The following is a 17,443-nucleotide window of genomic DNA, read 5'->3' as shown; positions in this document are numbered from 1 at the left end:
ATTCGCCATTTTGGATCAGAATCACTGGATAGGCAAAACGTTGTATATGTTGTAACAAAACGACTCTTTGCATGTTTCAGAAAAATATTGTATCTTACAATTTAGAAATATTAAGAAATAACAGAGTATGGCAGAGTATTTGGCATCAATTTTCGGTACAGAGAAAGACAAGTAAGTTGAATATTCAAATTTATCATTTAATAGCATTTGTCAAACAAATATCAATGATGTTATTTCTCTTTATTTTTAGAGTAAATTGTTCGTTTTATTTTAAAATCGGTGCCTGCCGACATGGAGACAGATGCTCACGAATTCATAACAAGCCAACTTTTAGTCAGGTAAGAATATTTCACTTAACCTTCTACTTTTTTCCAAACTTAATATTATTAAATAATGTTGTATTATTCTGCGTATCCTTTTACATGAGAATTTTGTTTTTTGATTTCAATTATTTAGCAATAAATATAATTGTACAATATAAAATACATTTATTCATGTGAATTATCTTAATTGTTTCAGACATGTTTGTTGCAAAACCTTTACGTAAACCCTCAAAATTCAGCAAAAAGTGCAGATGGATCTCATTGTAAGTATATTATAAATTAAACTTCTACCAATATATTCATACATATTAAAAATCACAATTCCTATAATCAATATCAATAAACATTTTACAGTGGTTGCAAATGTTTCTGATGAAGAAATGCAAGAACATTATGATAACTTTTTTGAGGATGTTTTTGTTGAGTGTGAAGACAAGTACGGTGAAATAGAAGAAATGAATGTGTGTGATAATCTTGGAGATCACTTAGTTGGGAATGTTTACATTAAATTTCGACGAGAAGAAGATGCAGAAAGAGCTGTGAATGATTTGAATAACAGATGGTTTGGTGGGAGACCAGTTTACGCCGAACTTTCTCCAGTTACTGATTTCAGAGAAGCTTGCTGTCGTCAGTATGAAATGGGGTATATATTACTTGAATAACAGAAAGTAAAACCAAATAAATTACAAACTTTTCTTTTGAAATATTTTATCAATACTACTTTTCCTAAAGAAAAAATTTCATGTTTTTACAGAGAATGCACACGTTCAGGATTTTGTAATTTTATGCATTTGAAGCCTATTTCACGAGAATTACGACGTTATTTATATAGTCGAAAAAAGGGTAAAGGGCGATCAAGATCACGTTCGCGATCACGCGGTCGTGATCGTAAACGAAGATCACGATCTCGTGATAGAAGATCCAGATCCAAAGACCGTCGAAAAGGTAGAGATGACAAAGGTAGAGATGGACGATCTGGAAGGTATTAATTATGTTATTTTTCAATTGTAATAATCCTTCATAATAAAACAATTTAAATTTACTTGTCACTCTAATGACTGTTTTATCAAAAATATGTTTGCTAAGATTTTCACAAATATTTAACTGTATTTCATTTCTAAACATATTGAATTCTTTTAAACAATAAATACCAAAAAAAAAATGGGATATATACTTTTTTTAAAACAAACTTTTATATATACATAAATACCTGGAAGAGATGAAATGATATATAATTACCTAATACATAATTATGAAATTAACCATAGTGAAGATTATTGCATTTTTAAATATTACATGCTGATGTCAATAATTTCTTTTTAATAATTTAAATTTGTAAAATAGATATACTTTCTTTTAATGTAAAATGAATATATATATATATATATACTAATTTCCAATGAATAATGAATCGATGAATCTTTATATATAAACATCATAATTGTATAAAATGATCACAGTATAAAAAAAATTTTGCATGTGTAATAATAAAAATAAAAATTAGAAAATTACGTATCCTTATTTTTAAATACATTTGCGAATTTCAAATGTTAATATGTAATACTAAGTACCAATAATATTAAACAAAAAAATCGTAGTACTGTAGTACTAATAATACTAAAACACAAAAAAATAACTTTTATATACTTCAAACTACATTTAGCATTACTTCCAATAGGAAGCAATAATTATTACAATATACAAAAAAATTATACTGAATGTTCACGATACAAAAATGAATAAAAATTGTATTTGTATTCATTTGTAATAGGCCAAATTGCTATATTAAACTCTAACGAAATTTCTAGTTCTTTTTTACATTTTATTACAAGAATACAAGTACAAAAACTTACTGGGATATATAAACCGAGTAAAAACCAAGATTTTAATCGCGATTATTGTGACATATATTTGTTTAAAATATTTTGGGAAACGATTCTTTAAGAAATAATTACCAAGTTTTTTTTATATATGAAATGAAAGCTATGAAAAATAAGGTGAATAGCTGCAAACGAAATTTGATGAAAGAATATACTTTATATGGTTTAAATAAATTATCCAAAGTTTTTTTATAAATAATTCTAAAAATAATATAGATTGAATTACGTTTTAACGTCGTAGCTGCATGTATAAAATTGTGATATGCGAATATTAATGAATAACGATGTAATGGGATGCACGCAATCGCCATTTAATACAGTCAATATTATAAATCTATCTATAAACTATTGCTTCCTACTTTGAAATGACACAAACTCTTTAACAATTTCGTTAACGTCATTGCATCGATGTACATGTAGTCGTGATAAAATATATTATGTCAACCAAAGGTTCTTCGAATGAATCGATGACTTTTTTTAAATGCCGACAATATTAAACACGCATCCATTTGATCTTACAATGCTCTCAGTATTCATTTAAGACAATACTTAAAAAACATCTTAATAATTTTACAGGAATAAATGTATCATATTTTGTGGACATCAAGGTATAATATACAGTAGACGCATTTTTCCTTCTTCCAATAACTATCAACAATTATTATATAATGTAAAAAGTATATTAAAGTGGTATAATTGAGTCCGACGGAAAAGACGTATTTTGTAGTTTATTCTCATCAGAATTTCTCCAAAATATACTGTATACAATATTTTAGTTTAAGTATAAATATATACAGTTGTATCATGAGAGCGCACTAGGTATCATAGTGTGACTCTGACAGAAGAGATTGAGCAGTGCGTAATGCTACTTTATATATCAGAAGATACACTACCTTCTTTGTGTAATTTTATTTTATTTTTTTATGGTAGTATAGTACTTGTGATATCTATTTACTTTGCGTCTAAGCACAGAGGTATAAATTGATTAATTAATTAATTAATTCCTTCTCTTAAAGATACTAACAGCTTTAGTAACGTCCTGTCCACTTCACTTATAATGAAAATATTTACACTGTTTAGATTACTAATTAATGATTACAATATTCCATAATAGGTTTATAGGATATGAGATCATTGTTTAGGGGGGCTAATCAGCATAAACAATGAATTGTTGATTATCCACATCTGCAACTTCAACTTGAACAAATTGAGGTTGTTGAAGTTGAATTTGTTGTACTCCTCTGCCAATGGCATTACGTGACCTAGAAACATTAAACATTTTATGTTACTAAATAATAATTTTTTACCGAAAGAAATAATAGATGTATAAAAAGGATTATTAACTACTTACTTAGCCTTTGCATGTGTTAATATATGTGATTTTAAATTCGTTGATTGTGCAAATTTTTTGCTACATCCATCAAACGGACACACATAAGGTCTGTCTCCTGTATGAATTCTAACATGAGTACGAAGATTGAAATCCAGACTAAACCTTTTACCACATCCTTCAAATGTACACTGGAAAGGTTTTTCTCCTGTATGAACCAACTGGTGCCTTTTCAATTTGGAACTTTCAACAAAAGCTTTCCCACATTCTGCACATACATGCACCCTTGGTCCATGAGTATGTAAATGTTTACGCATTGCACTGTTATCTCTGAACATTTTTGTGCATCCTTTATGTGGACAAGCTATAGTGCGTTCTACACCATCTAGAACAGGTGGTTTGCGTACTTTCAATTTATGACCAGGTCTAGCAAATTCTGCCAGTTGCTTTGGATCCGAAAGGTCAAGACCTGGCATTCCATCAGAAATTGAGCTTCCAGAGTGATTGAATTTGGTATTGGATTTACCAGTCATGTATTCTGTGTAGTCTGGATCAGGCTCTGGATTTGAGCCTTCATCTGGAACATCCACCAGGTGAGGAGCTAATAGGACACTCCCTTTAACAACAACAAGCAGTCCCAAACAAAAGCTACTGTATTTATTTTTCATTATTTAAATCACATATTTTTATTTGTGTGTAATAGCAGAATAAACTTTTACAATGAATGAAATTTTTTGAACAAACTGTTCCAGTTGAAAATAAATATTCAAGGATAAAGTTACATAATATATTACCAATACTTTTTTTTGTTTACATTTTTCATATAAAATAAATGTTCTGTTTGAAAATTCATATATACACATCCTAAATACATAAAATTATATACATTCAAGCAACTTAAATTAACAAATAACCTAAAATTTATATAAATTGTACATTTTGAAAAATTAAAATTCATTAATTTCTGTATGAAAAATGATTTCTATTTATATATTCAATAATAGAAAATTGTTTAATTAATACATTTCAATAAAATAACAGCATTTTAGTTTTCTTTTTCACGTTTTTCAGATATAATAAAGAATATTTAATATTAACATAATGTACAGTACATTAAAACTAAAAATAATTTTTTACTTAAAGAAGCTTGTTGATTTCTTTCTTATAATATATATGTAGATAGATAGATCTTTTAAAATGTATTAAATGTGAATAAATTTAATTATCGATTTATATAATACTATGATACGACCACAGTATAATTTACATATTTGTCGATCTGTTTTACAATTCTGTAAACATTTTTTTTTTTATTTTATTTTATCTGTCAACATACAGTTTCAATAAATGGAAATTAAAATATAATTCAATCTTTTAAATCAATTCAATAGTTACAAACATTTCAGAACGACTATGGATATGTTACATATGAATGATGTAAGAAGTCTGAATGCTTCGTACTTGAAGGAATTAATTTATCTTTTTTGGGCAATTTAATGCCTAAAAACGCTGAATTATGCATATTCAAGTGGAAATCTACATAGACGTAATACGTTGATGAAAAAAAGGCTTAAAAATCAAGTAGAAATATGTACATAAAAAGACAAAAGTAGCACGATGGTCTAGAGTTCCATCGATTCTGTTGCAAGTACATTTCCGCCATTATCATTCAACAGGACAGATCCACGTAAAAGAAGCCATTTTCAAAATATGGCTGCCCCCTGGTAGCATAATGGCGTTCCCTCGATCAAAACAAACAACGCAAACTGTCAACGAATTCGTTGATAATAAAGAACCGAGGGATCCGATTAATTTCTTCGGTAAGTCCGTGTGAAAAGCACGGTATCGATTCGAGACCACCGGAAGTGCGTATGAAACAACGTGCGTGGAGATACACTCGCCAAGGTATAGTCTTTCTCAGGCGAATTTATCTTATCGGGTCAGTGTATATTCTATCCGTATTATCGGAAAGGTTAGAAGGGAATAAATGATGAAAAACTTACCGTCATCTGTACCCGATGCCCACATCGTCACCGAGAATTCACCTTCGAGCGTCTTAATTTGCACTTGCTTCTGCTCCCACTTTCTTGCCTTTGTTTCCGAGCCCATTTCCCCGAAAATCGTATGGTCGGACGATCTGAATTTCGACGAGCCACTTTTCCTGGCCTTTTTAGGACCCTTCCTCGATGGGCCGGGGCTTGACTCGACATAAATATCGTTTTCCGGAACCGGGATCTGATCGTACACGCTCAGCGGATCACTACCGACAATTTCCTCTTGCGTCTGTAGTATGATTTCTTCGCGTCCTGGTTCTGGAAGTGTTTGAAGTGCTATCATCGGCTGGCCATCTTCACCTTCGATCGTGGTTTCCACGGTCTCGCAGGGTATCTCTACCGGTATCGTTTCTATTTCAACCTCCTGAATATCAGGTTGAATCTCCACTTCGGTTATTATGTCCGAGGACGCCATATTAATCTCCGCTGACGCCATGTTACTAATCAAAATGGCTGGCCAGGGTTACTCGCGCGACAAGCGCAACACCGAGTTAACTGATCACGTGATCTGCTCCCACCATTTTGATTAGGAAAATGGTGCTCATCCAAAATTCCACGCACTTCTCTCAAGCAAATCCCCTTATTTGGAATCGTTGCTTTGATTCCTCTCGCAAAAAGAAACAATTCACGTAGAATTACTTGCGCGTAACGTTCGCAATGAAGTTCAATGACGCTGTATATATTTCGAAAACATTTCCTACTATACAGCTTCCGATGTAATTCTTATGAGAACAACTAAAATATATTTCTTCTTCCTTATTTTTTTTTTTTTTTTTTTTTTTTAATGGGGGTTTAACGTCGCATTGACTACGAGGTCTTTAGCGACGTGTTGGAATTATCTCTTTATAACTGATCTAGTAGTTGAGTCTCCTTTAGGTAGTTGATAACGTTTTTTTGTTGTTTCTGGCAGGTTAGAACGGTGTTTTCGTTTAATCCATATTTACTTCTTATGCTTCGGTATTTTCTGCATTCATGTAACAGGTGCTGGGTGGTGATTTGTAGGTTGCAGGTGTTGCAGAAAGGTGGTTCTGTTTTGCTTAGAAGCTATTCGTGTGTGATCTCGGAGTGTCCGATTCGAAGCCTAGTCATAGCTATTCTTTCTTTTCTGCTTAGATTGTTGTTTGGTATTTTTTGATAGAAATGGTGTGCTATGTCGTGTATTTTGGTTCTATTTGTCGTAGTCCAAATTCTGTTCCATTCTTCTCTTTCCGCTTTGGTCGTTGAAGCTAGTAGGTCTTGGTGTGGGATTGGGATGTTGGTTTCTTTTGTTTGGTCGATTGTTGCTTCTTTGGCTAATGAGTCGGCTTGTTCGTTTCCTTCGATTTTCCTGGTGTGACGGGATCCAGGTGATTATTATATGTTTGTGGTCGTTAGTAAGTTCGGTATATGTTTCCTGACTTTCACTTGTTTCGCTCTCTTCGGAATTCTTCAAGTGGAAAAATCTTCGATTCCGACGACCACGTGAAAGCTGGTACCTCGATAAGTTTTCTGCCACAAAAGATCAGGACTTTTTGTGAAGCTACTAGAAAGATTGCAAAAAATGATCGACACGATTGTTGAATAAAGTTGCTGCTTAATATGAAAGAGTTTCCCAAACCCGATATTTCAATAACCGATCTTTTCGAACCGCACGTCGCGATACGTTATTCACATTCCTCATGGGGAATTCCGGGCATTAGACACGATCGTCCAAGCACGATACGATCAGTCAATTATGTACAGCCGACACATCGAATTTTACGCAACCAACACAAGCTGCGTCCCCTGTAATATCTAATGTGTTGAAACTCGATCGAATGCATTCACCTATGGAACACTGGTCTCGTTATTCCGTTGACTAGATACAAGGCTTAATTCGCGATACATTATTCATCGGCGTTGCGCATTCGATAACTTCACAGTGGCATAATAACATTAGTCAGGGTTGATTTATAAGAAGCTTGTCATCGAATGTACACCGAACTGTCCATGATAATCGCTCGCGAATTACGCGAATTTAAGACAACAGTCTGCGTACTTTCGACGTAACAATCTACGACTTTCGGTAGATCTTCTTGTCTTTTATTATTGCAGATGGGCTATATTTTGCAATAATGATAAATATTTATAAGGTACATTTATCAGTGGTAGTTGTTCGAATGAATTTTCGTGCGTTATGGGAAATTGCACGCGATGTGATAAAAGACACATGTATATAGAATATCCAAGGCAGAAAGACATATTTTGTAATATGTGGTGTATAGAACGATTTTCCAAGCCACTATCTTTTTCATTATTTTCTCAGAAGCGTAACTTTGCATAAAAATCTACTTGTAAATTATTGCGGTATGAAATACAGTTCGAATAAATTTTAAAAGGTTATTATACAATAATTATGTGAAATATATTTATTTGTGTTTAACAAGAATTTTAGAGTTGGAACAAATTTTAAAAGGTTATTATCTACAATAATTATGTGAGATATATCTATTTGTGTTTTCGAATAATTCGAAGTACATGTCCATTATTGTTTCTTAGCCAAGTTTTTAATTTTTAATGCTAATTTACACAGATACGAGTCTTACTTTCCTAACAGAAACTTTTCATCGTGTTGACTCGTCTTTCTTGGCACTACTAGAACGCGATTTATTCTTAGTTGCATTAGTTTTAAAATACCTTCTACGTGTATCATGAATTGCAAACCCTTTTGACGATAATGATATTCTGTTTTTGTACTTTTGCCTTGTTTTCGACGAGAAATTAAATTCAAAAATTACCAACATCAATATCCGCATTTTTTTGCAGTTTTTGCCATTTTCTTAATGAATAATAAAAACAATTCACTTTATAATTCCACTGATTAATAACTTGAAATCATTTGCGATCAATCACGCTTCGTTTTGAAAATTTTGGAGAACAGAATAACTTTTATTATGAAATATGCTTAATACTTAATCATTGTACACGAATATTATTTGTTATAAAGTAAACTTTTTCACACTGTTGAGGAATTGGATGAAGATAAAAATTTAACGGATGTTTGGTCAGATTCGATGAGAACGAACATTTCTCCTGTTACTTCATTTTCCTTGTTGCATACTTATGTATAAAAAACCAATAATCCATCCAATAATCCAATTGTAATATGAAGTGAATTCTTATTCTGATCCAATTTTCTCTCTGGTCCAATTCACCTCGGTTTATCCTATAGAATTAACGCACACTGATAAAAAGAGTAAATAAATATAATAAAAATAATTAGGTGATTGAAGAGTTTACAGAATGACTTTATGTATGTTTTCGTTGTTAAAATAGAATGGTTGAAACATACATGTGTTTCTAATCTCGTTGAAGAATTGATAGAGATTTGATGAAGCATCAACTATTTATTATCCTCTTCTCCACCGATACTACGAAACAAAACTTGCATTCTGCAGTCTGAGACAGAGAGTATATTTTTAAAAAATATACTAATACTAGAAGATGTTTTTACTCCAAGGCTGGTTTTAGATATTTATTCTGTTAGCATCACTGTATTTGCGTAAAGTTCCCAATTTTTTTTCTCTAATTTTCCCTCTTACCTTTCACATATCATGTAATAAATGAATATAATATAATATTACATATCATGTAATAAATGAAATAAATATAATAAATTTTCTCTAAGCTGAGTTCATACAGACAGTATAACACTGAATTGGTCTGAAGAAGTTAAAAGTGCATATAAAACTTGAAAATCCAGAAAATGAACTGCAACAAAAATATCAAGCTTTCAATAGAATTACTTTTACTTAATTAACAATTATTTATACAAAATTCTTTACACATAAAATAACTCAAGCTAAATTCCTGGTTGATGAATCTTTTATTTTTCACATTTGCAATTAATTAAAACATGAAACAGTTGTGTGACTTTTAATATTCGTGAAGTTTCATTATCTTTAACCCGGGATTACCCACGTGTGGGGCTAGTGCAGGTACACCCACATGGGGTCCAGTGCCAGGAGTACCTACGTGGGGGTCTAGTGCCGGAAGTACTCACGTGGGGATCTAGTGTCAGGATTACCCACGTGGGGTCTGGTCCCGGAGATGTCCACGTGGGGGTCTAATATTTGGAGTAAGCCTACAGTACTGCGTAAATCTATGAAAAAGGTCGAAGATATTAAAGAAAACTGAAACGCTGAATGTAAACAACTCATCACGAAGCTAGACGAAACTAGAAAAGATTTGCTAATGATGGGGGTCTACTAGATCTCCACGTGGGTACTTCCGGTATTAGACTCCCACGTGGATACTCCCAGCATTAGACCCCCACCTGGGTACTCCCAGCATTAGACCCCCACGTGGGTATTCTGGGCACTAGACCCCCACGTAGGTACTCCTGGCACTAGACCCCCACGTGGATGTACCTGGACTAGACCCCCATGTGAGTAATCCCGGGTTAAATAAAGTTAAGTTTTTACATAAATTATGAAATGCCAATCGAAGTAACTTATCTTGTATGAATTATTAAATGAATTATGAGTTATAATCGTTTAGGAAATATTACAGCTTCTAATCTTAGGTGACTCGATATATGTATATATGATTAAATTAGTATAAAAACTCAATTATAAATTTAATGAATTATTGTAATGTTTTATTAGAACAAAAACTCACTTATAAATTTAATGTTCTAATGTTTTATTAGTATAAAAATTCATTTATAAATTTAATGTTATTAGTAATAATTATTAGAGTAATTGGAATAAAAGTAATAATTAGTAATAATTATTAGAGTAATAATAATTATTAAAGTTATTAGTAATGATTTCTAGTAAAATAAATCAAATTTAGAATTTCATTGAGATAGTACTATATATTCTATATTATATATTTATGTTATATATTATATTTACTATATATTCTATTTTCTATATTCTATTATAGTATATTATATATTCTATATTCTATTACAGTATATTATATATACTGTGTATTCTATATTCTATTATAGTATATTATATGTACTATATATTCTATTTTCGATATTATACTATTTATATTCTATATTATATATACTATATATTTTGTATGCTGTTACAGTATATTACATATACTATATATTCTATATTCTATTACAGCATATTATATATACTATATATTCTATATTCTATTATAGTATATTATATGTACTGTATATTCTATTTTCTATATTATACTATTTATATTCTATATTATATAACTCTGGTATTATAATTGTGCTATTAAAACTCTCGAAATGATCGAAACAATTATGGAATATTCTTTTTCTATATAGAATCGCGTCTCGATATATGTATAGGGTCTCGAAATGGATCAGCGTTCCTCTTGCCGAGACCTGTTATACAAGACCACCCCGTACAGGTTGAAAGTGCATCGTTACGATAACGTTACGTGTCTTGACTGAAATCATTTACAAAAGACGGACGAGACACGGAAGTACAACTAGCCCTTGCTAGTAGAGTCTACATCGTAGAAGACAGACAGCGATAACCAACCCAGAAATGACATCATTTGTAAAGGGGAACGTTCTCTATGACAAACTTGACGCGAAACAATACGTCGGTTTACGAGACACGTCCTGTCCGTGTGCAGTCGTCGTACGAACGATCTACAAGTTTCTTTTTACATCATCTGTGTAATTTTTATTGATGCAAAGTATTCTTATTCGAGTTTTTTTATGCTTCTTCTAATACTTATCGACACGTGCAGATTTTTCTCACGAACCAAATCATTGAATATCTTCGAGATTTCTGAATCTTTTTAACTGATTTATATATTCTGTCTGTAAGATGGTTGGTTCAGTATTTTTAACTATTTCATTGTTTGTGTTGATTACAGTCATTACAGAAAGAGAGTTTTGTTGTTTTGATGACGAGTGTATTTATCATCTAGTAAAAAGAATTTACATTTGCTATTAAAGTAAATCAAATTTAGGTAAATCAAAAATTCGTAAGTCTAGAATATTTTGGAATAAAAAGCATTGTCAATGTAATTATATATCATGTTTTATAAAATAATACAGTGAAATAAATATTTTTGATAAAATGTGACTTTTAGAAAAATAGAAAATACTAGAAAATTTTGTCGTTTTATTATAACTCATTTCAATTCTACAGCAATATACACTTTGCTCCGCAGCTTGAAAATAATTAAGCACACAAGTGTACGTTCTCGAAATGAAATGAAACACTTGAAGGATTTAAAAGTCACGTCATGAAAGTAACATAATTAATCATCTGTCTTAATCTCGTTTTATCCCTTGGAGTCAAATTGACAAAATTAATACCTATTACGGAAAGATAAATGATTAAATTTGCAAATTCTTTTATTAACAATAAATAGATTGACTTTCTATTTTTAATTTTTTTTTTTTATGATCGTTAATGTTGGATTTACAATTCTTATAACTATAGGTACATTCATATAACTATAGCTATTTCAAAAAGACGGTATAATAATTAGAAGACAGTGTATTGCATATCAAGAAATTTGAAAATGCCAACGAATGTTATATCGAATAATAATTCATTCTTAAAAGAAATATAAGATCTATCACAATAATTTATTTATTCTACTGCTTTATAAATACATATTTCTTACTAAAATATTCAATTACTCGTATTTTAGACAATTTTTGCAAAATATTTATATTTGTATATTAAACAGATGTACATTAATATTGTACAATATTTCTAACATGCATATTCGAACCACTTTCTATAATTCTAATTGTTAGAATTACTTTATATGAAAAACGTTAGGCTTCTTGTGCACATAAATGAAAAATTCAAGTGTCTCGAACCGGATACATATTACTTGGTCCATCGAGCCACGACGCATATTTTGTTATTGAATATGTCAATGATGTATATTCTGCGTTTAGAAAATTAGATGCTACATTTTTGTAACTGTGTGCTGCAAAATAATATAAGATTATATAAAAAAAAAAAAAAAAAATACGTCGAGTTGACACAAGAGAACAATGACACTCACTCGTGAATAGTGTTAACCACTTGCGCTGGCAATTGATTGCGGACCATAACGAGTGACCAAATCGTACACAATAATTCGTCGCTTTCTTTTTGAACTCGTCGGTGTAATATCACTGGATAGAAATTATTGAGAAGTAATAAATTTATTATTTGTTTTGCCTGGGCTATGCTTAAATATACTTAGAAAACTTAGAAAATATTGCAATTTTGAGACAAAAATTTCTCGACATTAAATATTGCAATTTTGAGACAAAAAGTTTTCAGCGCAAGAGGTTGAAAGAGTTTGCTAATTTAGTTATGATTTCGTAATTATGTAATTACCTTCTATTATATAATTCTTGCTTTTATCAGGGGTTCTTGAAACGATGATAAATTTGCCGTACGGCACTTAAGGTTTTTATCTCGAACAGGGGCTCAGGTGTAGGATGACTCGGTTTTATTTTTCGGTATCTAACATCTGCGTGACTAAGCTACGGAAGCTTAAATAATTAAAAATGAACGTCAGAATGAGTAATGCGTTTCAGTGAAATTCTAATCATTGGATCTGCTTAGAATTCAAAATTAACAGAGGATAATTAGCCGGTATTATTCTGAAATTTCAATTTACTTGGACAGTAAACGCATGGAGTACAGAGACTTGCTGCATTCCTGCCCATAAATCATTCGACAATCATTTTGTTCAAAATGAACAAAATGATTATTACAACATTAACGTGCAGTTCTATCGTACACGATCCTGTTGTTTGATTTTATAATAATTATTTAATTTGTAGCGACATCCCAGCGCACAATTACTGCAATGTAATCAATTAATGTAACATGATTAATTAATCCCTTTGGGTGCTAAAAATTATCAAAAAATCGAAATGTTTAATACCAAATGACGAGTATACAACGAATTAAGAATGCATTCATCTTTTAAACATATGCTTTCGATATATTGTGATAAAACAATTATTTTATTGTCCATCATAATTTGTTATTGATTATTATTATTGTTTGATATAATTCTAATGTGAACTAAATACACAAAGAATTAAACAAGTGTTCTCGATTGATGGGGTTGAAATTTGATAAAAAAAACGACGAGTTTACGTACGGAAAGAATCAAATGAAAAATTAATTTCTAATTATTATAATTTAATATAATGTATTATAATATAATATATATTATATATTATAATAGAAATATTATAACATAATATATTATAATATTATAATATAATAATAAATAATAGTATAATATATATAATATAAATATTATAAATATTATATTATAACATAATTTATTATAATATTATAATATAATAATAAATAATAGTTTAATATATATTATAATATAAATATTATAAATATTATATTATAACAATTTATTATAATATTATAATATAATAATAAATAATAGTATAATATATATATTATAATATAAATATTATAAATATTATATTATAATATAAATTGTGCCAATTACACAACGTATGGGACTCACTTAGTGAAAAATCTATGAAATTTGAAATATAAATAAATATAGAATAATCGTAGCGTTCGTAGTCGGGAATTGTCATATTCGTAATAATAAATAATATAAATTGTATTGTTTATTATAACAATGATATAAATCGTAACATCTCAATTTTATTGATAAATCGACAATTTATAGACAGATAATATATAAAGTGTCACTCGCTAGGGCGGCAATTTAAAATTGCAATCGGGATTCGAGGGTGCCGAGAGATCAGCTGCGCCCTCCGATTGATCAACAAATTATTAACGAGGGATTTAGTCCCGAGGAGGAGCCAAATCCGCGAACTAAAGTGAGCCTTCCCAATTTAAGGGACGCATACAGAATTACGAATTTGCATAGCTGCGTGCAGCGTATGCAGTATTCAAGGAAATCTAACCGTTGATGGGTCCTCTTGTGTCTAATTCTTCGAGCAGATTCCAATCGATCGTCGAAATTAGATTCCGCAATGTAAATTATTCCACGAAGCAGTGGGGTATTTTCAGTCGTTGTTTTTCCAATTAATTTAATTCTTTAATCAGTGTTTCTAATTTCTCATAAAAATAAACATAACTAGATATACGTACGTGTGTCGCACGAAATTTTTTGAAATTTCATTAGACTGCGATTATAAAACGTAATAAGTTTGGAAAAGAATTGCACGTAGAAGTTACTTGACACTTACTGTAAACGTTCGTCAGGCAAAAATGATCGAAAACCAATGGTCAATTATTGATTGTACTACATGAGCCGCAATATTTATTGACACGATGTTTGGCATTAATTATGTATTTAAAATCACAACTCGTGTTGGGTATTAATTTATTTATCATGTTTATTATTATTATATAATATTCTATTTATTATTACATTATTAGGTATTAGGTACTCTATTTATTATTTATTATTATATTATTTTATTATTAGGTTACCTGCAATAAATGTTTATGTACACATATTTATGTATTAATAAATTATTGTATAATATTCTAATTTACTATTATATTATTAGGTATTAGGTATTCTATTTATTATTTATTATTATATTATTATTATGTACTGTGTACTTGCAATAAATGTGTCGTAAATTCTATGGATTTTCAGAACGGTTTCAACTTTTATTAATACGATCATCATATTACGGTCTTGCTACAGTTTTAATAAAATTTCGTGCAACGTACGTAATACAAGGTGTCCCAGTTTTCATGGTGTAACCAGGAAAGGGATGATTTTACATGCAAAAGTAGTTTACAAGCTAGAAAGAAAGAGATATGATACTCTTTTCGTTGAGAAAATCAAGTTTTGAAAATTCGTTCGTTCGCTGTGAATAATTAACACACGGAAGGGTATGCCACATGCAAGACGAAGTGAAAAATGTAAAATACATTGTTTAAAGAACTGAAAGCGACATAAACATAAAAGAGATGTGATTTTCGTGTAATAATCTCGTTTTGTCAGCTACAACAGGAAGACTAAAAAGAATAAAGAATCTCTCACGTCCATACAGAGTTCAGAGTCTAGTTTTAAAAGTAACACGCTTTGTTATTTTTGTTAATGCTTGCCCCGAAATCGCTAAGAGCCGGCTTTAAAACACTGAACTCCACTTTTTCTAACTTGTATAGCGGAAACGTTACAAATTGCCAGTGCTAGTTAATAACTTAGGTTAGGAACGATCTCTTTGATCTTTCATTAATCCAGTTCTCTGGTACATCTACATTTAAATCAACACTTTTCGGATTTATATCTTCGTTGAAGCTTGCAACTTCATACTTCATGTATCTGCCCCACAAAATTGCCAGGAAATCCATTCGTCGCAACTTTTTCAAAGCAGGAATATGTGTTGGACGCTTTGATGATTATATCTTGAGAAATCGTGTCTGTGAAATCCTCAGACGAGGATAAAACATCAATTAATTAATTTAATATTAAATATAATAAAATTAATATAATACAAATATAAATACAAGTAATAAAGAAAGATACAATATACCATAAGTATAAATTATAAATATTATGTATGAATATAAATTTGATTTTAGATACATGTTTCCGTACAATTTCAATCATAAATAAATACATTTACATGTATTGTTGTTTATTGACGTCATCCGTGTTTTATGCAAATTTTACTTTAACGTTATTCGCAGTTGAAGGATTAACTAGAAAAAAGATGAAAATTTTTTATACAAAAATGTTCGAGATATAGGAGTTTCAGTTAATACGTTTTATAACAGCTTTCTTGGGACAGAAAAAATAATAATCGTAAAATTATAGTTCATAAAATAATAGTTATAAATTGCAGTATATTAATATTATACAATATATTATAAAATAGAGTCATAAAATTACAATTTCATAACTAATTGAAAATTTCAACAATATTATTCTATCTCTTCAAATTTTTATTTACATTGTGTATTACATACCTTATTGTCACACAAAAAGAGAGAACAAAATTTTTCAATATTAGCACTCATAAGATCGTGAGTTATTTTCTACAAGGATTTTTCGAACTCTCCTTCCAAAATTCCATGTAAAAATGATATTTCTTAAGGAAAAATAAATTTTTGAAATAGATAAATAGAAATAAATATTTTTATTTTTTCGAATGATACAGAATTTGGCAAATATATTTTAACACCAATTCGTTCGAACAATAAATAAGTGTTACGTTGAAATATAAAATAACAATATTTCCATTAATTTTTCGTTCCAAATAATAATATATCAAATAATACTGTCGCAAGTAAGCCACAGAGTTTTATCGAAACATAAGACTTATTTTATTTACAAATAAACGTTTCAAAGAAAGTAACTTTTGCATGTTATCAACTAATTTCACTTACTTTAAATAGAACAGAATTTTCATATATATTATTTTTCAAACATAACTTGCAAGAAATAATTACCCACATATACACAAACATAATATTGAAAATATCGAGTTAAAGATTTATTTTGTTTCGAAACTCTTGTTTTCGATCCCCTATGTTTTTATATTTACATTCGAGTGTAAATAATAGTAATTAAAACATTAAATAAAATACTATCTTCAAATGGTAATTGATTTAAGTATTAAATGAAATGTTATTCGAAAGTAGTATTTCATTTAAGTATTAAAGGAAGTAATATTTTCAAATAGCGTTTGGTTGTGGAAATATTTCAATCTCTGATATACAAGGTGTTTCGTAACTTGTGGGACTCACGTCGGGAGCTGATTGTACGCCTAAAAATAATGAAAAAAAGTCATATATGTCCTATCTGTCTTCGTTTATGAGATATAATGAATTTTATAAACAGAGCAAACTCTAGTAAGTTAGTTTTACCAGGGATGGTATATTCAATTTTCATAATAATCAT

General features: G+C 29.9%; 2 protein-coding genes across 3 annotated transcripts; one reads left to right on the top strand and one right to left on the bottom strand.

Annotated features, from left to right (window-relative positions):
- Positions 1-7: 7 nt before the first annotated feature.
- On the top strand, positions 8-1,365 carry LOC122528994 (splicing factor U2af 38 kDa subunit). Its single transcript, XM_043654700.1, has 5 exons — positions 8-171; positions 251-338; positions 520-586; positions 678-966; positions 1,078-1,365. Exons 1-5 carry the CDS (start codon positions 128-130, stop codon positions 1,310-1,312), a joined length of 723 nt encoding a protein of 240 aa, XP_043510635.1. The 5' UTR covers positions 8-127; the 3' UTR covers positions 1,313-1,365.
- A 1,539-nt stretch (positions 1,366-2,904) lies between these two features.
- On the bottom strand, positions 2,905-6,317 carry LOC122528993 (transcriptional repressor protein YY1-like). 2 transcript variants are annotated; one of them, XM_043654698.1, is made up of 3 exons: positions 5,537-6,317; positions 3,555-4,149; positions 2,905-3,465 (listed from the first exon to the last, which is right to left on the bottom strand). In XM_043654698.1, the coding sequence occupies exons 1-3, from the start codon at positions 6,021-6,023 to the stop codon at positions 3,351-3,353; spliced, it is 1,197 nt and encodes a 398-aa protein (XP_043510633.1). In that variant the 5' UTR covers positions 6,024-6,317; the 3' UTR covers positions 2,905-3,350. The 2 variants fall into 2 exon arrangements, with proteins under 2 accessions (XP_043510633.1, XP_043510634.1); XM_043654699.1 differs by having other exon boundaries at positions 3,555-4,110; positions 5,537-6,316.
- Positions 6,318-17,443: the final 11,126 nt, after the last annotated feature.

Source organism: Frieseomelitta varia, unplaced genomic scaffold (assembly GCF_011392965.1).
Source record: "Frieseomelitta varia isolate USP_RPSP 00005682 unplaced genomic scaffold, Fvar_1.2 scaffold_275, whole genome shotgun sequence".
NCBI classification, from domain to species: domain Eukaryota; kingdom Metazoa; phylum Arthropoda; class Insecta; order Hymenoptera; family Apidae; genus Frieseomelitta; species Frieseomelitta varia.
Note: the sequence above shows the minus strand (reverse complement) of the source record. Positions and strands in the feature narration are given on the sequence as shown.

What these genes read in the sequence shown, in the direction of transcription:
- LOC122528994 (XM_043654700.1), top strand. Translation starts at nt 128, where the DNA reads ATGGCAGAGTATTTGGCATCAATTTTCGGTACAGAGAAAGACAA. An exon ending in ACAAGCCAACTTTTAGTCAG is followed by an intron (nt 339 to 519) that starts GTAAGAATATTT and finishes TAATTGTTTCAG; the next exon opens with ACATGTTTGTTGCAAAACCT. An exon ending in AAGTGCAGATGGATCTCATT is followed by an intron (nt 587 to 677) that starts GTAAGTATATTA and finishes AACATTTTACAG; the next exon opens with TGGTTGCAAATGTTTCTGAT.
- LOC122528993 (XM_043654698.1), bottom strand. Translation starts at nt 6,023, where the DNA reads ATGGCGTCAGCGGAGATTAATATGGCGTCCTCGGACATAATAACCGAA. An exon ending in GGCATCGGGTACAGATGACG is followed by an intron (nt 4,150 to 5,536) that starts GTAAGTTTTTCA and finishes TTGTTGTTAAAG; the next exon opens with GGAGTGTCCTATTAGCTCCT. An exon ending in TTAACACATGCAAAGGCTAA is followed by an intron (nt 3,466 to 3,554) that starts GTAAGTAGTTAA and finishes TAATGTTTCTAG; the next exon opens with GTCACGTAATGCCATTGGCA.